We start from the raw sequence: 24,352 nt of genomic DNA on the forward strand, positions 1-24,352 counted from the left end.
CATGACTGACTAGGCACTGCTGGAGGAAACTCACACTGCTGGAAGTAGTATTGCGTGACTGACTAGGCACTTCTGGAGGAAGCTCACACTGCTGGAGTAGTATTGCATGACTGACTAGGCACTGCTGGAGGAAACTCGCACTGCTGGAAGTAGTATTGTGTGACTGACTAGGCACTTCTGGAGGAAGCTCACACTGCTGGAGTAGTATTGCATGACTGACTAGGCACTGCTGGAGGAAGCTCACACTGCTGGAAGTAGTATTGCATGACTGACTAGGCACTGCTGAAGGAACCTCATACAGCTATAGTAGTATTGCATGACTGACTAGGCACTGCTGGAGGCAGCTCACACTGCTGGAGCCCTATTGTGTGACTGTCTAGGCACTGCTAGGGAAAGCTCACACTGCTGGAGTAGTATTGCACGACTGATAGGCACTGCTGGAGGAAGTTAACACTGCTGGAGTCCTATAGTACTGACGGCGCACGAATGGAGGAAGCTCACACTGCAGGAGTAGTATTGCATGACTGATAGGCACTGCTGGAGGAAGCTCACACTGCAGGAGTAGTATTGCACGACTGATAGGCACTGCTGGAGGAAGTTAACACTGCTGGAGTCCTATAGTACTGACGGCGCACGAATGGAGGAAGCTCACACTGCAGGAGTAGTATTGCATGACTGATAGGCACTGCTGGAGGAAGCTCACACTGCAGGAGTAGTATTGCACGACTGATAGGCACTGCTGGAGGAAGTTAACACTGCTGGAGTCCTATAGTACTGACGGCGCACGAATGGAGGAAGCTCACACTGCAGGAGTAGTATTGCATGACTGATAGGCACTGCTGGAGGACGTTTACACTGCTGGAGTCCCATTGTGTGACTGTCAAGGAACTGCTAGGGAAAGCTCACACTGCTGGAGTAGTATTGCATGACTAGGCACTGCTGGAGGAAGCTCACACTGCAGGAGTAGTATTGCACGACTGATAGGCACTGCTGGAGGAAGTTTACACTGCTGGAGTTCTGTAGTACTGACGGTGCACGAATGGAGGAAGCTCACACTGCTGGTAAATAGCTCACAGTTCTAGAGTGCTGTACTACTGAGAGCACTGCTAGAGGAAGTGCCTACTGCTGGAGTAGTATTTCATGGCTGGATAGGTACTGCTGGAGGAAGCAGTCACTGCTCAAGTCCCATTATGTGACTGAGCAGTGCTGGGAGAAGCTCACACTACTGCATTAGTGAAGTATTAAGAGGTCACTGCCATAGAAAGGTCAAACTAGCTACGTCCTGTGGCATGGCTTACTGGGCACTGCCTGGGAAAACTCACATTGCTATTGTGTGACTGGCTAAGCTCACCTGGAGGAAGCTTGTACTGCTCGAGTCCTACTCTGTGATTGGCTGAGCCCTGCTGGGGGAAAGTCTCACTGCTGGAGGCCTGTGTCCGGGCTGTACCTTGTAGACCATAGTTTCGAAAAGAGCGATTCCAGCCAGTGCTGCTGTAAAAGTGTGGTATAACCACAGTCTGACCCTGGGAAAGGCTTGTAGGGCAGGAGCAGGCCGACGCTGTCTCATCTGTGCTGATCTTTAACAGGCTTCACTTCTCAGAAAATCTTTCAAAATGCCTGCCAGTCCCTGAAGCCTTATACACAATTTTGCTTGAAATATAAATGTTTCTGTTGCATGTAGAATGCAAACAGTACTAAACAACATTTGGCTTCTCCAGCTATAAATAGAGCGAAATGGGAGACCAATAATATTCTGGTTTGAGTTCTTAAACGATATTAGGTGGACACCATGTTAAACCTGGGTTGTTTGATATCGATTTTCCAAACTAAAAAGGTTGTTGAAATAAAGAGCACTTCTGGGAGGGAGCTTACTCTTAAATTAACACATTGATAGCATACAATACATTCCTCACTGAATCTCCGGGGTGATGATCAGTGGCAAATAGGGCATTTTTAGAGCACATTTGCTGGATATGTAAAAAAAAATGGGTTCGCCTCTGTGCCATTTGCCCACATATAGCGGTGGTTCACAGAATCTGATCTAGGCTGTTACTTTTTGGTACTGGGTTAGTCGCAGTATCTGACTAGCCTTGACCTGAGGAAGGCAACCCTCACGCTTGTTGCTGGTCCACTAATTAAACACCAAAATCTTTTGGCGACGAGGTAACTGCTTTGCCGCTTTTGCGGAGACCAAAACAGGGTCGGACTGGCCGTAGCGTGCATCGGGCGTTTCCCCGGGAGTCTGGAAGGGTGGGGGCCGGTTTTGCAGTGGTGGGGCCGGTTTTGCAGCAGTACTGCAATATCGGCCCCCAGTAACGAAAGCAGCAGTGCTTCACACTTGAATAAAGTCCTCCCGTCCCGACCCAGGGATTGGTCCTATAAAATTGCCAGGGCTGCTTTGGGTTCCCAGTCCGGCCCTGGACCAAAAAGTACCCAGCATTTTTGTTTTAGTCTTTTTACAGTAATCAGTTTGTGGTCTGTCATGCAATGCTTGATTTGTTAATAAAAAGAAAATTTAAAAGTAAGTGCCAAGACGCTTCTCGGGAGGCTACAGCAACTTGCACTACCCAGTGCCTCTGTCGTTATCGCCACTGACAGGACCAACACAACTACTACCCATCGAGACACAGTCACTGACACACTGATTTACTTAGTGCAAAAGGCCATTTATTTAGGACAAGATTGCATGTTATACATAAACATTGTATATATTAAACTTCAAACTCTTAACTTTAAAACCCCCCACCCTTTGAACTTTTCCCCATTCCTCATTTTCCCCCCCTCATTCTTTCACTTTGCCTCCGTTCACTCATCTTCCACTTCAATTCACCTACACAGTCCCCTTTTTCCTTTCATCCCCTGCTTGCTTTGGGCATCCCCCACGCTATCATCCTTCATCTGCTTCTTTCTCCCCCCCCCCCCCCCGGAAGGGTGGCCAGGCCCGCATCTGACTCTCCACCCTCCCCCATCTACTGACACTCAGCACAAACCCATTAGGTGTTTTGCTGCCCAACCAGCGAACCAACTGCAACATTGAAACCTTATACCGCTTGTTTGAGCCACATCTTTTCACCCCACAAGTCCCCCATGATCAAACGCAGCTCCGTCAGATAATATGCATTACCCAGTTCCGAAATATGTATACCATCGGCCCGAAACAGGCCTGCTTCCCCTTCTGTGATGTCTTCATGTTTCAACACTTTGATACTGTGTGCCCAGCAAAAAAAAACTCATAGCCCTGCCTAACTTCCTCCGAGCCCTCTCAATAGCCCACAGCCCCTCTCCACTTCCTTCTGGGCACAAACTCAGTCCAGACTAAGGAGGTACCGTGCATCTTTTGGCAAATCAACTCCAGGTCTCATTGCATATGTTGCAGTAAGGTGAGCCCCGAAAGCCTTACCAGATCGTTCTCCCCCCAGGCGAAATACCAGTAGATCTGGGCAACCCCAATTTGGCATCATGGATGTTAAAAAGTGAAGCAGGTTATCCCACCTCATGCCACTTTTCCTCCACCAAACAACTTAATGACGGCAACTCGGCAGATCGTCCATAGATCTGTCGCTCGGCATATTTCGCCGCCCAGTTTATAAATGAATGGCTCGCCATCCAAGTGACCATTTTTTCACTCCTGGAGCCCTCTACGCAACCTGGAAGAAGAATAAAAGTCAACAAGCTTGCCAAACAAGCACTTGAAATACATCATTCTCTTCCCCAAGCCCTTAACCCCGCCCCCCCAACTAAGGCCGCACATTTTGCTCACAGCAGCTAGATCTCTACCTACCAACCCGTTTAATCTGAGCCCAATCCCATCCCATCCCAACTGTGCTGCCGCAGTAGCTGCCCCTATTCTGAAAGAATGTGTCCCATAGCACTGTGCCCTTCTCCCTATGCGTCGTAGCGCTGTCCGCAACACCGCCAACAATTGAAAAGCCATTATCTTCGCTCCATTGGCATCTTCACCGGTATGCACCTGTGACTGAAAACTGCGCCACTCCTTTACCGGACAAGCCGCTGTATTTCCCCCTTTCTCCAACTAAACCCACTCCTCCCCCCCCCCCCCCCATCTGATCCGTCTTAGACTTCCACAGCCATATGCATAAAAGTTATCCGCTCAGGCAACATCAGCCGTCTCACTCCTACCTTTTTTCCCACTCCCAAAAGTTCTGACATACGAAAAGCCCCCAAAAACATCCACACCATGCATAAACGAAACAAAGCCAGCTCAAGCGCATCCGAACAACAAACCGGCAACAAATGCAACTGCTCCAGCAACAGCTCAGATGTGATGGGTTCCCTTGCCTCCTTACCCAAATGCCCCCTAGTCCTATCCCACCCTTTCAACATTCTCCCCAGAATATCGTCTTTCGCTGGGTCCCAACCAAAAAACAATTTTCCATACAATGAAACCCCTGCCAACTTGCCCCCAATCATTGCAGGAGACAAACCTTTCTTGATTAAGAACATCACAAAACGCAGTGTACGAGACTGCAGCATGAACTCATTCTGAAGCCAAAAATTCCCCTCAAAATTTTCAAAACTCTGAAATTCCAACCATGCCAGATGATAATTTCTCCAAGTGGATTCCTCTAGGGACATCTCTACCAGCTCAATGATCATCACGCCCCCCCCATTCCCAAATGTCAGCCGGCATCGCTGTTTTGTGCCGCTCTGCTTCTGGCGCCTAACTACGAAAACGGTGCCACTGTGAACGAGACAGGGAATCTGCAATAGCATTGGTTACCCCTGGAATGTGTACTGCTTTAAAGATAACATTCAGCGACAAACATCTGAGCGCGAAACATCTCAATAACCACAACACCCTCACATTCTTTGCCCTCTGCCTGTTCACTAGTTCTACCACCGTCATGTTGTCCATGTGAAACACCACCATCCTGTTAGCCAGTTCACCCCCCCAAACCGTCAAAGCCACCAAAAGTGGAGAAAAAAAACCTCTAAAACAGCGATACTTCTACCGTGTTGCCACCAACATGCCAGCCACTGTTCCACGCACCACCTTCCATCACAAAAAAAAGACCGAAACCAGCAACCCCTGCAGCATCTGAAAATATTTGTACCTGTCAGACCAGATACTCCTCGCGAAACATCATGGAAACACCATTAAACTGAGTCAAGAAAGTTTCCCACACTCTGACATCCTCTTGTAAGCCCACTGACACTCGAATCCTGTGATGCGGAAGGGAAGCATCTGACATGGCAAGCCCAAGGTGCCTGCAAAAAGTCCTACCCCCTTTGACAACCCTGCAGGCAAAATTAAGGCAACCCAACAGCTGCTGTACCCTGCGTAATTCAATCTTATGCAAGGATCAAACCTGTCTCAAAATCCAAAATCTCCACAACCTTCCATCGTGGCAAACGAGCTACCAGGCTCACCGTGTCCAGCTCAATTTTCCAAAAAAGTAAATACACAACTGGGACTCTCAGTCTTCTCGGGAGCCTATGGAACACCCATTTCACCAGCCAATCTCTCCAAAACCTGACAACACCTGTCCACAAGAGTTGGAGCCAGCCTTATCCACAAACAAAAAATCATCCAGATAATGAATCACCTCCCGATGTCTGCACACGTTCACAAAAACCCACTGTAGGAATGTGCTAAACATCTCAAAAAGTGCACATGAGATGGCGCAGCCCATCGGGAGGACTGTGTCCACCAAAAAATCGCCCCATCCATCTGCATACCCAATAACCCAAAAGCCTCTGGATGAATGGGCAAAAGCCTGAAAGGTGCCTTGATGTCGCACTTTGTTAACTGAGACCCCTACCACATCCCCGAACAAGCTGGATGACATCGTCAACGGACGCATAAACCACCGAGTGTCTTCAGGTGCAATAAAATCATTCACCAATGCTCCCTCCGGCCACGACAAATGATGGATGAGACAAAACTCCAGCTGCTTTTTTGGGGACCACACCCAGAGGTGAGATCAACAAGTCAGCCATAGGCCATTCGAAAAAGGGGCCCACAATTCTACCTTCAGCAACTTCCTTTTCCAATTTGTCTGCTACCACCTGAGGCATAACTTTGGCAGATCACTAATTGTCCGCCCATCTCCTTTGTCTCAGCCCCTGGTAACCTATTTGAAACCCTTCTTGAAAACCCCATTCCAATTTGTTCGCCATGTCCTTATCTGGTACATGCGCAGCCATGGCAGCAATACCGCAAGCTTAATTGGCGTAGGCGCCCTTTGGCGCAGGAGCGCCTTGCATTCCTCTACCCTTAGCCGCTCTCCAATGTTCCGCTGGGCTATTGAGTGAGAAACATTGTGTGACCGGGTGCTTACCACCACATTTAGAGCACTCATGTTTGAACTTACAGGGATGCCTGGAGCAGAAACCCTTATTGAAGTTCAAACATGCCACTGAGGTAGGAATCTGGGGTCACTGTCCCATTCCCGGCCCTGCTGGGGTGGGGCAGGACTGAAAAGGCTTGCAGATCACTGGGAGACCACTAGCGGTATGTGTTGAGGCTGCTGAATGCGAGGAAGCCATCCACTGCATCTAAAGCTCGGAGTCCACGTAAGACATTGACAAAGCCAATAGTTCCTATAGGGCAAGATCTATTGGCAATGCTTATTTTTGTTATTTTTTATTTGCACCTGTACCGGAGCTCAGGGTCATGATAACATTCAATTGCTGTCATTTTGTGGTATTTTGGCTGATATTTTGGTCCACTGGCAGAGTACCAATCTGTGGCCCATTAGCATACTATCAATCTGTGGTCCATTCCCAGAGTCCCAGTCTATGGCCCCCGGGCAGAGTCCCATTCTCTGGCCGCCGGGCATAGGCCCAGCCTGCGGTCTATGGGGAGATTGCCAATCTGTGGTTTTGGATCAGTTCTGGTTTGATCATAATATGGGCAGAACTACCCATGTGAGTCTTTTCAGTTCTGATCAGTCAGTTAGGGTTGTTATTTTTGTTAGAATATGGGTCACTATCACCTCCATTTAGAGCTCCTCTCTGGCAAGACTATGAGAAACATGCTCCTTGGGTGTTGCCTATTTCTGGATACTACTGGTTAAGTAGATCTGCTGACATTTAGTTGGACTTATCCTGATTTTATCTACTGAGTTCTCTACGGGGGAGGATAGGGTATCTGGTATTTTTGCATATGTTTTTCAAATCTTTTTTAGTGTGGTAGGTTGCTCCTATTCTTTCCCTTTGCTGTTGGGTTTCTGCTAAGGTTGTTTCTATATTTGCGAACCCTTGGGTTCTGTAAACACCTCTTATGAATTATTGAAGTAGGTGCATATTTGCCTTTTGTTCTGCTATCATCATGTCATATTGTTGTTTGCATGTTGGGTGCCCCTGGTCCCTTCTTCCCCTACTGTCCTGTTTGTCAGATGTGTTTCATTTCTACAGATATATATTCTTTGTTTGGACTTATTTGTCTGTAATTTCTGCCTGTGCTTATTCTCACTTCTTCTTGTGCATTGTCAGTTTCCTGTTTTGTGGTCTCCCATTCATTATTCCTTTTCAGAACTTTTCCTATGTTTTTTTTTTATTTCTCCTTGATTTGTCTTATCTTCTTGAAAAATATTGCCTCTCTCTTCAAAACTGCCTTGTATGCAGCTGACCTGACTTGAATATTGCTCGCTGCTCAGCGGTAGCTTTCCCTAAATATTTTTGGTTTCTAAGCTAGGTGTGTTTGTAATGTTTTTTGTCTATTTTCTGGAAAGATGTAAGCTTACACAGCTCTTCTCTCTTCCTTTCCATCCACTTTTTCTGGCTATAGTCAGTCTCCGTCATCCGATAAACCCATAGCTAGCCATTTAGCTCTCTGCCACTTTGTGCAGACAAGGCCATGTGTACACTTGAATTTTTCTTGTGTTGGAAAGTAGTAGTAAGGATGCTGTTTTTTTAGAGGCATCTTTTATTGCAGGTGCCTCAGTTGTGTTACTGTCTGGGTGATCGCTTTTCTTTGCTAAAAAGCATAACGCTGCAGTTCTTTACTCATTTCAAAATGCCCCCTTCTTATGTAGCAAGACCTTGACTGAATCTCTCAAGGACTTTTCCCTGTTTTTCTCTTCACTTCAGTTTCCACATTAATGCATTTCTAACTCTGGCTTGGTGCTCTTTGCCTTCAGCTTTTGCCACCAGGCATGTGTGAATTCAACTTCTCTGTTGACCTAGTCTCCTTTTGTCTAACAATTAAATATTAAATTTTGTGTAGGGGTTAAATATGTGGTGGCCACTTGAAACCATTTTGTATTGCATATTTAGCTTGGTGTAGGTGATTCATTCTCTTATTATCCTGTCTCTTGTTTACTTATACTGTGGCACATCTCTCTTATCATTTTATTCTGCCACTTCTACAAACTTGCAAATTATTTGATATTCAGCTTTGGCTGTAGCTTTTGGCTGTGACTGCCTTATCATAACACTTGTATTTTGCTTTTCTATGTCGAAAAGATACTGTTTACTTCTCTGAAAGTCTGTGAATAATACTGCTACTCTTGTTTTCATTGTATGTTATTCATTATAGTCCACTTATTTCACTATGGTTCTTTCTTGGTGCCAGAAATGTAGGATTTGGGTTAAATCAATATAAAGTAAGCGCTTTGGGATTAAGATGCTGGTGTCCTGTGCACCTATTCACCTGTAAAATCTTTGGACTGGATATTTTACTGCCTCTAGGACCATTTATTGATGAAGGTCTCTACATTTTGCCAGCTCTTAATTACTAATACTATTCCAGGATCTGCTTTCTCAGTCATCATTGTTTTGCTCCCCTTGAAGCAGTCCAATGTGTAGTTCCCAAATTCTAGCTTCTTAAATAACTAATTTTCTTCAAAGTTTGTTCCATTTTCTTCATTGAGAATGTCTGGATTAAATGCCCGATTTGTTTGTCTTCTAAACCTTCTAGGATGCCTTCCATATTTTCCTCTTTCTTCTGTTCATCTACTTCTAAACTCTTCTTCTTCTGTCTTTAACTTTTTTTTGCTTGTTTATTTTTTCTAAGGCTTCAATCCTCCTTTGAATTACAGGCAGAGGAGCTCATGTTTGCTGCTATGGTTGGGTGAAAACTCCGCTCCGCCAGCAGTCTGTGAAGTTTTGCTCCAGCAAAACTCTGCCAACCGCAGCATGGTGGAATTTTTTCTCACGTGTGGCTCGCCAACGTAAAGTTGGTGAGTGAGAATTTGAGTTCCCTAGTGTGATTTTCGGGTGCTAGAACTCATTCCAGTGAGATTTCTCAAAACTGGTGGTCACAGCAGGTTGCAACACGTTGAGAAAGCTGCCATTTGAGTAGAAAATCTACTCGAGCAGCAGAAACCAACAGCACCTTGTGAATGATTTTACAGCACTGAACAAGTTCCTGGCGCTAAAAATCAACCCAAGCAACGTGATGTGCCCAAATTCCACCGGCTCCCAGAACTCCACAGAATCTCGTGGAGTTTTTATGTAACTCCATGGAATTCCACAGAGTGAAACTCCGCAAGTTCTGCTCAAGCCTATTTGCTGCTGGCCTTCTTAATTGTTGCTATATTTCATATTGTGCATGTTTTGTTCATGGTTTTTTCGTTCTGTTGAACCTTATCTCCACTCACCCACATTCTTCTTTTATTTGTGTATTGTCTATTTTGACATACTTGGTCAACAATCACTTGCTAGCTGGGACTGGTCCTGTTTGCCCTATGTACCAAAGGTTGATTGGGAGCTGAGCAGTTAGAGTATGAATCTTTATTGCATGATTAATTAAAATGGTTACAACATATTAAAATAAATTAAAAGGAAAAATAAAAGTAAACAACAAAAAGCACCCTTCAAATGCCAAAGCTCATTAAGCGGCATAGTCCCGCCTAGCGCCTATGAGGGTGCCTGATCATTGCACCTTCTATCTCTAAGTACAGTAAAATACAACAAAAACCCAGAAGTGAGTCTCACCCTGGGGTCCCCAAAACACCAGCTGTTTACACAAAATGAGTACCCATTATGCCTCCTTCTGTGGGCACCAGCTAATTGTTCATCTGTTAACCCAGTACCATATCCAACGTTCCCGGGACCAACTCAACAAAATGCATACCAGCCGGGGAGCTGCTATGCATAGGTTACCTGTCTCAGCTCGTCATCCAGGGCCGTTAAGTGGAAGGGAGGGATAGCTTAGATGGCAGGAGCCATTTCATCAAAGCCGTTTCTTTATAGGCCCCCCTCCCTCCACTGTAGCCATGCTAGTTTGGCTCCTTGCCTGATGTAAGGCTAGGCACAGCTTGTAAAAAATAAATAATCCGAAACAGGCTAGTTCCATGGAGACCACTGCATTAAAAATAAGTCTTAAAGCTTTGTTATATGTTCTCACCCTATGTTTCAGGAACAGGGGTTTTAGTAATAGGCGCCTTTCAGACGCTCATCATGGGCAACAGCATACAAGATGTGTTATCGATTCAGTATGGTATTTACACAGCGTGCATTCGTGCACGTGCCCTTGGGCGATACTCCACTTCCGCTGATATTTCCAGGCAGGTAAAGTTAAAAGGCGCATCTGCAGAATGTTCTAGAACGCTCGCTCTCCGAAAGGTGCTTTTAGATAAGGCTGACCTTTGGTGGTTACATAAGATTCGAGCAAGCCATCGGCTCCACTGATGTCCCTGACTGTTGAGATATCTTTGTCTCTAGAGGCTTGCACACCAAGTTCTTTCAGTTTTTTCTTCAGTACCACTTTCGTGATGGCATGGTCTGTGGAACAGGAAGGGGCTAGGTTGAACTGTTCCTCAGCCTGTGTCAAATAGATGTCCCAACTACTTGTTTTATTTTTGAAGATTACTTTCAAGGCCCCCCTGGGGTTGCGTGCCTCTGCCCTGCTGACACTTTGATAAAGCTTTATCATATCAATTTTGCCTTGTTGGTCTAGGGATCTTGAGGATCCTTTTGTGGGCTCTCATCTGGGCATTCTCTAGTGTGGCTGTCAATTTGCCCGGAAATGCCAAATGGCCGTAGGTAATTGCGGGTAGCAATTTTGCTCTTATCACCCTGCTTAATGGCTCAAATGTAGGTGCCTTAAGCCGTTGATGGAGTTTTGCTAAGGCATAGGAGATTTTCACTGCTTTGGAAGTCAGTGCCACTGCCTGGTATGTTGTTCTCCCCATATTTGATAGCCAAACCCCCAAGTAGTGTTATTTATCTTCCATCTCTATGCTTAAAGGTCCAGGTTTCCATATTCTATGCAGATTTCTTGTCTGATGGCTGAAGACCAGGACTTTTGTTTTTTTTCTGCATTTGCTCTTAATGCATTCCTTTCATTGTAGTCATGCAGTATGTCAAGACCCCTTTTGAGCCCAATCCAGGTTTGGGCGAGCAAGACCATATCGTCCGCGTATTGTATTATAGGGAGCACCAATTGCCCCAGCCTCGGTGGGAACGTATTTCCTCTGAGCAATTCGGCACCCAAATCAGCTGTATATAATTTAAAGAGGGTGGGGGCAAAACACAGCCCTGTTTTAGGCCTTTGTTGGTAAAGATCTTCCTGGTCACACATGTTTTTGTGATTTGTTTTTTATTCTCACCCAAGTGTCAGAGGGGCCCTTACTGAAGCTAGCAATTTCCTTGTAATCCCCCAGGACGCTGATTTCTTCCAAAGGGTGTGCCACACCACCCCATCGAAAGCCACGCTATAATCAATGAAACATGCAAAGAGTGGAGGAGATGTTGATTGTAGTGCTTGTTGGCCAAGATATGGGAGTGCCAGGACATTGTCTTATGTAGAGGAGCTAGGTCTGAAACCTGTTTGATATGGTGGGATGATGCCATTTGCTGAGATCCGTTCTTCTAACTCTTATAGCAAAACCCTTGCATATGCTTTGCCATCTATGTCCAATAAGGCTATCAGCCTATAGTTTTCAGGCCAGGTAGTATCCCCTATTTTATAAATGGGTTGAAGTATTGAGCCCTTCCAAGCCGCCGGAACCACCGTCAAGTGTAAGCAATCATTAAATAGAGCGGTACATCCAAGAAAGCTTGATCTTCTCTAAAGATACTCTTCTCCTGGTAGACCATTGGGACCAGGAGCCCCATCCGGCCTCATTTTGCCAAGGATTGTTAGCACAGTTTTAATAGTGATAGGAGCAGATTTATCATCTAGCCCATCCAATTCATTGATACCAGCATTGAGAACTTGATCCTCTTCATATTTTGAGTTCACATAGAGATTTCCAACATGCCTTACCCAGTCGCTGGCAGAGATAATGTTAGTACTTGTTTTAGAATCATAGAGCAATGTGCTGATGTAATCCCAAAATTATCTGCTTTTATTAGATGGCAACAATGTTACCAGATGTTTCCAGCGTTCTTCCGTCTCTTTAGCCTTCATTATCCATAGTGCTCTTTTGTAGTCTTTCCGTGCCGACTTCCTTAGTGCATTTGATGCTGGAGTTTTGATCCTCTTGTAGCATCTTTCTGCCTGCAGATTTCTCTTTTATGCTGTAATCATTCCTTGGATACTAACTTATTATCCACCCTATTCTTTTTGTCCCCCATTTGACCGGGCAGCGCTCTGTTACAAAGATGAGCTTGAAGTTTTTTGAGCATCAGTCCCCATTGATCAGTTATTTGGCCAACCCCCTGATGGAAATTTATTGGGCCATTAGCCTGCTTCCATGCTTCATATTTTATTTTGCAGACGACAGACCATTTAATTAATTTGTGTTATTAAGGGGCCTTCGGTGAGTTGACTGCCAGGTCATGTCTCATGGCCCCAAGATCAACATTTGTTACCACCATGATGGTGGTCAATAGTTGTATTGCCAACTATTTGTGGTCTTCTGGGGTCTAGGTGTGCTCTAGTTGCTGGTCCTGTCCCATGATGGTTGGATGACCTCTTTGCATTGTATTTAATGATGTCAGCATGTTTGGTCCCTGGTGTGCCAACCCATCACTGTTCTCCAGCTCAGTCATCGCTTGGAGCTGTCCCTTCCTCCTTTGGGGTAGTGTTTGTTAGGTCCATGCTACAAACAGCCCTTAATTCTTCTCTCCTAACCTCTGTAACCCTGGTTGTCTAGTCAGGCAGGTTTCTGGCTGGGCCTTAGTCGATGCTTCTAGGGCATCAAACTACTTCACTACCCCTGGGGCTACTTTTTTTTCCTTCCTCTGGTGCTCCCGTACGTTTTTTGTTATGCTATTCCAAAGGGTTGTTTATCCCTCTTCTTTATTTCCACACTGCCACCTCTACAGTCATGACACTTCCTGTAGAAGTCATTGATACCGTATAGTCGGGTGCACCAGTTGCTTCCATTTCTAGCTCCTCATTTGCAGGTTGTGCTTAAGTAAATCTACTTATAAGACATATAAACCCAATAAGTAATTCTGAACTCCTAAATCTTTTAGGTTGACTAGGAATTGTTTGATCACTGCCTTGGTTGCCACTGTTTACTGCAGGGCTTGTCTGCTATTTTGTCCATTCTGCCTGGTACTTGACCCCACCATACATCTGGTAAAATTGCTCTGAGTTAAATGTTCACTGCTGACATATATAGTGATGAGCATTTCAGAAGTTTGTATCCAAGCAAGGCCAACTCGCCCTAACATCCTTCCAAGGCTAGTGAATGGAGTACCACTAAATTGTGAAATAATATTAATACCAGTACTTTACAACACCTGGGATTTAAATAAGGTATGAAGTGCTATATGTTGAAGAACTTTGGGCCTCATAAGTGGTGGTAAAGCACAACATAAATATATTAGTTCAACTATTTCCCCTTCAAGAGGCTGGGCCATATCTAGCTTTATGTCGAAATAACTATTTGCTATATCCCTGAAAGAGGAAAGTAAACTTCTTTGTACAGCCACTTCTTCTCCTAAGATAGGCACTACTGTGGCAAGTCTTAGTACTTCTAGAGCGCTTTACACATAAGCTGCCTCCAGCAGCATGTTATCAACTCTGTGACCCCTTTCATATCCACATGGGTTTGCACCCTTAGTATCTAATTGAAGTTGACACATTCACCAGGCTTCTTGTAGACCATCTTTCTGATTTAGCAAAAATCATCCCAACCCTCTTCTCCTCTCTCCCCCTCCTTTTTGACATTATTCATGGGCTAACCCTTTGGTCAACAGTCAACATAGCTGGTAAAATCTTATCACAGTACTTGCTTAGGGATCCCTGGGTGTTAGCCTCACTTACCCCTTCCCAGTCCCCATACTTTGTTATGTTATTATACTTAACCTTCAGCTACCCCAGTCCCCAGCCTATACATCCAAAATGAGTGCTGGTGCCCAGAGCTCTGCTCAGAAGCCCGCAGCTGACGATATTAATCCTCTGCCTGGAAAATACCAAGGCTACTTGGTTACGAACACATCTTGGGCAACCTTAACCCAGGCCAGAAACTCCCTGCCCTCCTGCCGGTCCATGCTTTCTCCCTTGGTGATGATTTTTCTGTATTCTCTTCTTCCTCCTTTCCCATTTGTGTGTTTCCCTATCTTTCCTTAGGGAAATGTCTGATGAAAAAGTGCCAGTCCCCAAAAATGAGTGCTGTGGCCCCCACCAGCTCAAATTAAGCACTGCTTCTATTTTGCAGAGGTTGTAACTGATCTTGAAGAAGTTCTCCTGACCTGCTTTAGGTTTTTCTTTTAGCTTTTTATCTTCTTCTTTATACTTATAAATCACAATAGATTGATGTTAATCCTTCCTTAATCCTTCTAGATGTTTTTGAGATTTTCCCATTTCACTTAACCTCGCTGTTTAGATTTCAGATGTGCATTTAGTATGTGGTCTTATCATCTTTGGATTTGCAGGCAAAAAGATTCATTTAAGTTCTATCATTGATTCTATCATATTTGTTTTGTTGCAGAATAGAAAGTCAGCAGACACTGTTCATCCCACTGGTTTGTGAACCCTTAGGCGCTCACTTAGAAGCCCCGTGGCGTAGGGCAGCGCAGCACGTTACCTTGCTGAGCTGCCCTGTGCTACAGGGAAAGGGCAGAAATGTGCTGTAGCTACAAGATATGGCACACTTCTGTTCTATCCCCCTGATCTGGCGCACAGGGGGCTGCCTAGCGCCGATGCAGGCACCCTTGCACCATGGTGCAAGAATACCTGGTCGCAGACAGGGTTGTTTTTTGTACAGGAAGGGAGACCTTCTTGCACCAAAAAAAAACATGGAGTTTTTTTTTTCCCCTCTTTCTATGCATCCTGCAGGAAGACTTAGATGGACCACAGTTACATTGTGTAGATTCTCCCATTACAGCTTTCTGTAGATGTCTTGTCACCATGCTCCTCACTCTCCTTTCAGTCCCTCGACCTACCTTCAGCCAGAGTGTACCAGGTTTCATTATGGATGGTGTTTGGGAAGCTGATACACTTGTCTCCAACCCCATCTGTGCCGTGACCCAGGACAGACAACCTCTCATTTCTGGTGGAGAGGACATTTATGTTCCCCCACCATGGTTGCTGCTGCATCCCACCTTCCTGCTCAGTCATTATATTTTCTCTCCTGAGATGTCATGTGCAGCTGCTTTGCACACAACTTGTTTAACAAAATCGACTATTGTCAGAACTAGACGGTTATCTCCCATGACTGGCCCTCGTAACAGAGGTTCATTCGGCATAAATGGTCGGCTACAATGACTTCACACTGTGGAAGCACATCCATTTTGGCTTCAGTGCCTTACATTTGATGGGGCCATGTCCACCTTGGCTGCCTGCTTGTCCAGCGTCGTCTTCTGCTTATGATGTGTCCCAGGGACCTTCATTTTGTGGGTTGTAGGCACATCATCAAGGGCCCAATTTGAATGTACATTTAAACTGTAAAACTGTAAACTTTGCACTTGTATAGCGCACTACTCGCCCGTTAGGGTCTCAAGACGCTGTACTCATACCGCTATGGAACCCCTCCTGGCTTTTCCCTGTGAGGTGCCCACTCCTGGGCACCCCCAGGGTGAAGCCAGGCATCCAAGCGCTGTTGGGGCCGTGGGTGGTTCTTGGATACATGTATTTCTGGAGAAAGTCTGACCTGTTTTTTTCCTGTTAAAGTCTTGTGCTGTTTCAGTCTTTAGCCACAGGCATTTAGATAAAATTGAATACCAAACACATCTTGTAACATTTATCCTTCGGAGGAAGACCATGGAGCCTTCCAAGACTAGGGTGATGTGTTTAAACACACCAGTAGCGATTATCAACCTTGTCTCCCATAGCAAATGTCCTTAATAAGGACCCAAGGGAACCTAAGAAGCTCTGCCAGGAAAGCATCCCTTGAGTAGGTCGTTACTAAGATCCAAGTTCTGAACAAGTGTGAAAATCTATTCTCAAGGGTCAACATCTTTCATCCACAAAAGAAGCTGCTGGTAATTTATAGCTTCTGCGAATGCTTGATTGTGTCAACATAAATAGTGGCTTAATTATATATTGGGTTCCTAGTTGTCATTTTATAAATTCTATTTCCATGTAGGTCTGTCTCTATATCTTTTTCTCATCTTGCTGATATTTATGTTTATTTTTTCTTTTGTGAAAAATAAGCTTGTGACTAGTGTCTTTCCACCTAACTTGATGAATGTAAAGTTGATGTCTGTGCATGTTTGCATGAGGCACTAAGACACAACAGAAGGGGCCCCAGACATTTGTGTATGTAATACTGATACCCCTGGCACACCTTTAGTACCAGCAATATCATAAAAGGGCATCCATCGTTTCCTTGGCAACATGTCCCATGCCAGTGGGGAATCACTTTGTCTCTGAGCCCGTGCTCTACTGCAGACATTTTGAGACTCCACTTGATGCTCAAAGGCAAACGGCCCCGTAGACGGCGCACTGACTGTGCACCGCAAAGAAGTCACTCACTACACCCACCTTCATGGGGATTGCTGTACCCTCCGTAAAGTGGAGAGGGCTTCCGCCTGTACTGAAAACTCAGAGCAGCTTGGAAGCAGCCGCCTCATCTGTCACTGAATGCGCTGCCCCTAGAGCAGCTGCAAGTTCGTGACCTCCCTGGGGGCTGCGCATTCATGTTAATAAAGGACATTGTTCTGGGCTGCAACAGGCGCAACTTTTGAAACGTGTGCCATGGTGCAAACTGGCACCGTCCACCCTATAAATAATATGGGCCCTGATTGGATAGGTAAATCCAGTACCGCTGTGGACTTCCACTGTTACTCTTTGTGACATCTATTTTGTGGCACACAATAAAATTGTGTACATAAAATGGATGCTACTCTCCCGCCATAACCTGCCCTGGGCGTAAAGCTGGCAATATGATGAGCTATATGTAAGAAGTAGTTTTACGACTGCATGTTAATCCCACTCATTCATCACATGTAGGTGGTAGTGCTGCTGTGCTCTGATAAGGCACTTTTTCATTTTGCCTGTCCTTCTCTGTGAAATGCTTCAACTTGATCATGTGGAATGTCGTCATTCTGCACCTGTATTGTACCATCTGGAGAACTGCCATAGCCCTGCTTCAGAATAACCTGCCTTGTTCAGCGCATCTCTGTCCTCAGTTAGTGCAACCGTGAAAGGCTATTGGCTGTTCGATACCAATGCCACTGTGACACGTTATTGTCCTGGGCAAGAACAACCAGTTAGGTGAATCATGAACTCTTCAGTAAGCTGTTGGACACTCACCGACATGTCTACACAAGTGCAGGGGACTTTGAGCATCAGCGGTACACCAGTCTAGTAGGGCTTGGTCATTTAAGATATTGACTTGTCCTTCTTATGTTAAAATGGAAGTGTAGTATGCAAGCACAACCAGTGCTTGGCCTCTCTTTAAGTGGTGGTCACCTCTTGAGTTGATTCATGGGGAATTCAGTGAGTGACCTTTTGTTTGAATTTCAGTTTGTGTTGGAGCAGTTTCTGAGGTGGTCTTTTTTTTGGCTTACCTATAGGGAGCAGGCAGTGGAGAGCCCCGTTTCCATAACTGGGGGATCACTGGAGGTGATTGAGGAGGATGAAGTCGATGATGATGAAGATGACGATGATGATGACGGAGAAGAAGAGGAGGAAGGTGTCAAGCTGGAGCGGCAGGAGGACAACGTGACTGACTTTGTAGATGACACAGACGAGTTCCTTGGTGTCGTGGATGACTACTTTGTTGAACCAGAATCCTATGAATATGGCGTCACTCAGACCACCATCACAACCACCACTCAGACCACGGAGGAAGAGGTCAAAGGTGAGCTGAGCAACAAGGAGGAGGGCAGAGCCTTCGGCTTGATGTGAGGTCTGCCAGTATGAGTGGTAGTGGTTAGTGCTGCGATATGACGAGAGCCGTGCCAGCAGATGTGAAGTCAGTCGCTCTAGGCCTAAGTGAAGCCAGGTCCCTTGGGGGTAGTGGGGTGTCTGATTGTGCCACGCTGAGGCATGTGAACCCATTGCATGTGTGTGCGTGTGTGTGCTGAGGTTTCTTGGCTTCTGAAGGTAACCAGGCTGAGTGGTGCTGGGTCACCTGTGGGGGAGGGGTTCTGGGCACTGCTGGGTATGCGGGGCCATTCTGTGCAATGAGAGATTCTGAGTGTGCTGGGGTTAGAGATAAGCAACTCTAAGTGTGTACTTTGGGGATTCTGAGGGCTCTCTGCCAAGGGATGTGAGGTCATTGCTGGGAGACGGAGGAGAGAGGGATCAGTTGAGAAGTGGAGTCCATGCTGAGGGGCGTGAGAGTGCCTGGGGTGCTAAAGTGTGCTGGGATGTGAGAGGCCCTTGCTGAGAGAAGTGAGGCCGCTGCGGGCGATGCAAGGTTACTCTTGGGCAAGAAAAAGGGCCTCTACATTGCGTTAGTCTCAGGGGATGCGCATACAACAGAATATGCCCATTCAATCACACTGAAGTGTGGGCCTTAAATATATAAACACAGCTATGCTGTAGGTGGTATGGTTAAAATAAATGAATAAATGTTTCAAGATGATAGTGGGATGATAGGACTTTTTTTATCCCTGTTTTTGTTTACACGTTTAACTCCATGTTTTACATCTCTGTATGATAGCCTGCGCCCCAAATACCACTGGGTTTATGACACATTGATGTGTTTTATTCATAAAGTTATTTAATTATTCATTTCCTTATGGGAGAGTGTTTTTTTTGCTTTATTCTTATGTTTGTGTTAATCTTTTAATTCCACTATCTTGAATCACTTATTTTATTTTTCTTTGAATTACACCACTTGTAGGGAGAGAAGAGGACAAGGGTCTTGGCTGATGTCACTCGCGGGGAGGGATGGTGGGAGGTCTGAGCATTGCTGATGTCTAAGCGTTGCCATGCTAAGGGATTTGAGCCACTCTAGGCCTGTGAAGTATAATGCTGAGGCACAAGGGGCAGGACAGGGATATTACAGCACATGTTTTCTGTCACATAACTCCATCTCCACTCTCTCACAGCAGGAGGCACACAGCAGCACAGGCAGATGCTATGCTACCTGCGTGTCGCTATTGCTGTAGAACTGGAGAACTCTGATGTCACAAAAATATTACTAGTCCTGATAGGCCCAAAAGAGGCCTTCACTTCAATAAATACATCACTTCAAGACAGTCTGTTCAGACCATGTCCTAGTATCCATATCCTCGTTTTCGATTCCTGTAGTTTCATTGAAACAGATGAACGGTGGAAGATGCTGGACTAAAGAGCGTAATGCTGAAGCCTTTGCTCAGTCACCCCTGCAAGTGGTTTAGGGCTGGCAAACCCTTTTTCTCTGAGCAGTACTAGTTGGTGAGAACATACTATGCCAAAGTGTAGGGAGGCAAGTGACTCTGTCTATATTTATCAAGGTTTTGCATCGCCCGGCCCTGCAGGGCTTCATAAATCTGGAGTAATGCAAGGCAATGCAAATCGCTGCCTTGCATTGCTCTGCGGCACGGAGGCATTCCATGGGTGGAGTGTGGGTGTTCTAACGCATCCACCAATGGATGATGGGGCATTCCATTAGCGGTAGACCTGGGAATGCATCGGAATACTGCGTCCAAAAAGTGCGACAGCGCTAGGAAAGGGCATGAATGCCCTCTATAATGGTAAATACAACGCATTCCTGCCCTGTCACGCAGCACAGCAAGGTGGCTTGTTGTGTTGCGCTGAGTGAAAGAAAGATAAATCTGCCCCTTGGTTTGTAAATTAGTCAAGAATAATAATAATATTAAGAGTAAGCTGGAGACACAAATCTGAGAACGTAGAGTTAAAATTGGTATTGCTGCCCTGCTACCCTGAACTCAAAATGGTATTCTGATAAAAGGCCTCATAAGGAGTCAGACAGGTTCAAGGATGTAGGATACCTCAACCCCCACATGAGCCCGCTTGTCTCTCGGTTAACAGCGAAGTTTGCGGATTCAGTACCATCTCCTTCCCATTCTCAGGGGCATCATCTTGATTTGCTCTTCATGAAAGTCAGGATGACTTGAGACTTTGGCGTATTTGTATTTATTACATGCAACGTATTCCAGACAAGTTTAGTTTCTGGCACAATAGGTGAAGTTAAGAGGGATAGGAAGAGAGAGATTGCAATTATAGATTGAGGGTCCATAGAAGTAGAAAAGGGGACATAAATTAAATTTGCATATCGTAGACTGCAAGGTATGTGCTGAGCAAGATGTGCATGTTCCAAGTTATAAGACAGTGTAACAGCATGAGAGTTAATAGTTACCAGATGTGATGTTACTCATTAAGATTGGCTCAGTTCTGAGCTTGTTAGATGGCATATTTACTCTAGCACTGCAAACCTCTCTGAAAAAAATTGAAGATGGAAATTCTTGTTAGATCATAATAAGTACGGGCAAGAGTGTGTCAGACTAAATGTCTTTCTTAATACATTAAATAAAGCCCCCTTCTTGAGGCCATGCCCCATTCATTTTGGAATGTACTCTGACACATGGCCTTTAAATAATTGCACACCAAAAACAGGCTTATTCAGCCACTATAATTCCACTGATTGGTCGACTTTATTCTTGTGTGAAAAGTCAAACTAGGATTTGTTTCACCTATCCACCCGATGTCTGTATAAAACGTTTACAGGACTTCCTTATATGAAACAACCTTCTTTGTATGCCTTTAGCACACAATGAACCACAGATTGCACTTAAAATTATGTGGACCTAGGATCAGTCTGTTCCAGACAGAAATAGATAATGGGGTGAGCTTTATCTGACTGTAGGTGATTGGAGCCAAGATATAGATGATCTTCTTGGGAACACAGGACATCAACCATCACTTGCACAGTATGTTAGTTTCACAGCGGCACTCATATACTGGCCTTTCACTTGAATTAAACACACCTTGGTGATGTAGATGAAGAAGTAGGTTCAACCTCTCAAAGATAAAATGAAAATTCGGGTCCAATATATACGAACACCTCAGGACCTGGTGAGGTATCAAAGGAAAGTTATAGCTTGGGATGCACAGAACGCCAGTGACCAAATGCTTGTCCCATTACCATAAGGAATAGAGCTGCCAATGCCTGAGTTCTCAGGGCTGCCCTGATAAGAAGGTGGTTGGTTACAATCTTGGAAATTTGTGCCCTCACAGTCACACCAACACCACGACCAACAGATGGGGTGGATGTTTACTTCGAGATGCCCGGGGATGGCACAGAACACGCCAACTTCCTGCGAGCCAAGATGGACTTGGAAGAGCGTAGAATGAAGCAAATTAACGAGGTAGGAACCTGTCTAACCAATTGTCTTTTTCTGGGGGGGTTTTCAACCCCAAAACTGCTACATACATGATTTGTGTCTGCTTTTCTCTCATGCCCCTGAATATCTGACCTACACATAATCTTTATGGACCACTATTATCATAATAAATGTAAATCTGGAGGTGAGCCCTGTGAAACCCAAACATCCCTCCCTTAGCGTGAGTAACAAAGATACAAATAAATGAATGAAAACAGCAAGCTGGGTTGGGTACAGTAACACTCCTACAATACTAGAAAACCTCCACAACAAGCAGAGTCTCAGAAAGTCACTTATACTTGCTCTGCACTCAAAATGCTACTACAATGAAAAATGCAATTCTCACAGATCTAAATACGTGATAGTGGACGCTAAACACTATATTGTATATTTTGCCCAGAGCTTGGGCTGAAATTGGGAACAAGCAGAATTTGATCATTTCTATCACCCAAAAAAAACCTTCCATTGCCAGTGGATAGAATAGATTTACATGTCCTTTCTCAAATTATGTAAAGTAAAGATAGGGGGATGTAAACACATGTGTACCATAGATTTGAGATTTTCCTGATTCCTGAAACCATTCATGGGAGTAATAGTATTTACAGAGCCTTTTTTATATTAACAGGTTTGTGGATTTATTAGGAAATTTCTGTTGTAAAAATATTTACTGTGAGTTGTATCATACTAAACTGGCAGCCCAACACCTCTAAGACGTCTTTTACCATGAACTTTTGAGGTATATAGAATCTACACATTCTGGACTCTTATTTTTGAATATTTGTTTACTGTTGTATTCAGACATAAACATATTTTGAACTTCAGAAAGACACATTAGATCACATGAACATATAAAGTTCTTAAAGTGAACGTCAAATGTATTAATTCGGCTCAACCACAGGGCAGGCTTTAGCCCTCTCAGACATTCCCAATGGAAGGGCCATCACAAGGTGGGAGAGTTGGAGGTGTTTGTACTTGGTCCCTCTCTTTTCAGGGCCCACGCTGCTAATGCTGCACATATTTATGTGTAAGAAAAGCGGACTTAGCCTGTACAGGGTCAAGCCTGCGATAGCATGTGCTAGTGCATGTCTATGGTTTGCAAAACACTGTTGTATGTAGAAAAAGGGTTTGGAGCCCTCCCGTTGCTTATCATTTGTAGGATTTCATGACACTCTTCTTTACAGCCTGGTAATTGGTCGCGGCTGGCATATCATCAGTTCTGTTCCTGTCCGGGGAGCAGGGACCAATCACTGCTTGATTCTTCTTAATCAGTGCTCATCCACTGCTCCCGTTTTGATTAAGATACTATTTTGATCTTTTTAACATCTAGTGCCCTGCAAACAGAAAGTGTGTGACTGGAAAAAACTTAACCAGCAGGACAAAAAGAATTTCAGTCGTATTTTCTGAGGTGAACTTTTTTTTTGTCTTCCAAGTCTCCTTTTCTCACTTTGCACTAATTTTTTGTTTTGCTTTTGGTCATGGATGCCGTCTTCAAAAGATGACTATTATCTTGTTTTTTTTTTCCTCAACTCTTCTTTTGTCACTTTGCACTCATGTTTTGTTTTGTTTTTGCTTGTGGGCCCTGTTCTCGAAAGATTACTATTATCTTGTTCTAAATATTGCAAAGCAACATTGTTTTCTTCCTCTGTGTAATTTTCAAAATGAAGCTTTAACACATAATTGCGTAGAACACCCCAATCAACCCCAATCCAAAACACTCACCCCCAATCCACCCCACTGCAATCTTCCCCACTCCAATCCAAAGCAATCTGCTCCACACCTATCCAATCCCCCCCACTCCAATCCAGTCCGCCCGTCTCTGATCTGCCCCACTCCAATTCAAAACGATCTGCCCCACCTGATCCAAAGCAGTCAACCCCACTTCAACCCAAATTAATCTGCCCCACTCCTTTCTGCCCCATTGCAATCCAGTACTAGTACAATCCAAAACAATCTGACCCAGTACAATCCAATACAATCTGCCCCACTCCAGTCTGTCCCACTCCAATCCAAAACAATCTGCCCCACTCCCGTCCAAAGCAATCTGCCCACTCCAGCACAAAGCAATCTGCCCTATTCCAGTGTGCCCCACTCCAATACAAAGCAATCTGCCTCATGCCAGTCTGCCCCACGCCAATCCTAAACAATCAGTTCCTCTCCAATCCAAAGCAATCTACCCCAATCCAAAGCAATCTGCCCCACTCCAATCCAAAACAATCTGCCCCACTCCAGTCCAAAACAATCTGCCCACTCCAGCACAAAGCAATCTGCCCTATTCCAGTGTGCCCCACTCCAATCCAAAGCAATCTGCCTCATGCCAGTCTGCCCCACGCCAATCCTAAACAATCAGTTCCTCTCCAATCCAAAGCAATCTGCCCCACTCCAACCCAAAACAATCTGCCTCACTCTAATACAAAACAATGTGCTCCACTCCAATCGGCCCACTCCAATCCAAAACAAACTGCCCCATTCCAATGCCAAACAATTTGCCCCACTCCACTCCATAATAATCTGCACCGCTCCAGTATGTCCCACTTCAGCCCAAAATAATCTGCCCCAAACCAACCTGCGTCACTCAATCCAAAACAATATGACCCACTTCAATCAGTCACACTGCAGACCAAACCAATCTGCCCCATTACAGTCCAAACCTATCTGCCCCACTCCAATCCAAAACAGTCTGTCCCACTCCCATCCAAAACAATCTACCCCACTGCAATTTAAAACAACCTGCCCCACAACAATCAAAAACAATCTGTCCCATTCC

At 45.0% G+C, this 24,352-nt stretch overlaps 1 protein-coding gene across 2 annotated transcripts in view; it reads left to right on the top strand.

Annotated features, from left to right (window-relative positions):
- APLP1 (amyloid beta precursor like protein 1) overlaps positions 1 to 24,352 on the top strand; it is a 212,823-nt gene that overhangs the window by 121,247 nt on the left and 67,224 nt on the right. For both annotated transcript variants that reach the window (XM_069201122.1, XM_069201124.1), the window contains exons 6-7: positions 17,827 to 18,113; positions 21,443 to 21,573. In XM_069201122.1, coding sequence (XP_069057223.1) covers positions 17,827 to 18,113; positions 21,443 to 21,573 — 418 coding nt within the window. The remainder of the gene's footprint in view (positions 1 to 17,826; positions 18,114 to 21,442; positions 21,574 to 24,352) is intronic.

This window comes from Pleurodeles waltl, chromosome 7 (assembly GCF_031143425.1).
Source record: "Pleurodeles waltl isolate 20211129_DDA chromosome 7, aPleWal1.hap1.20221129, whole genome shotgun sequence".
NCBI classification, from domain to species: domain Eukaryota; kingdom Metazoa; phylum Chordata; class Amphibia; order Caudata; family Salamandridae; genus Pleurodeles; species Pleurodeles waltl.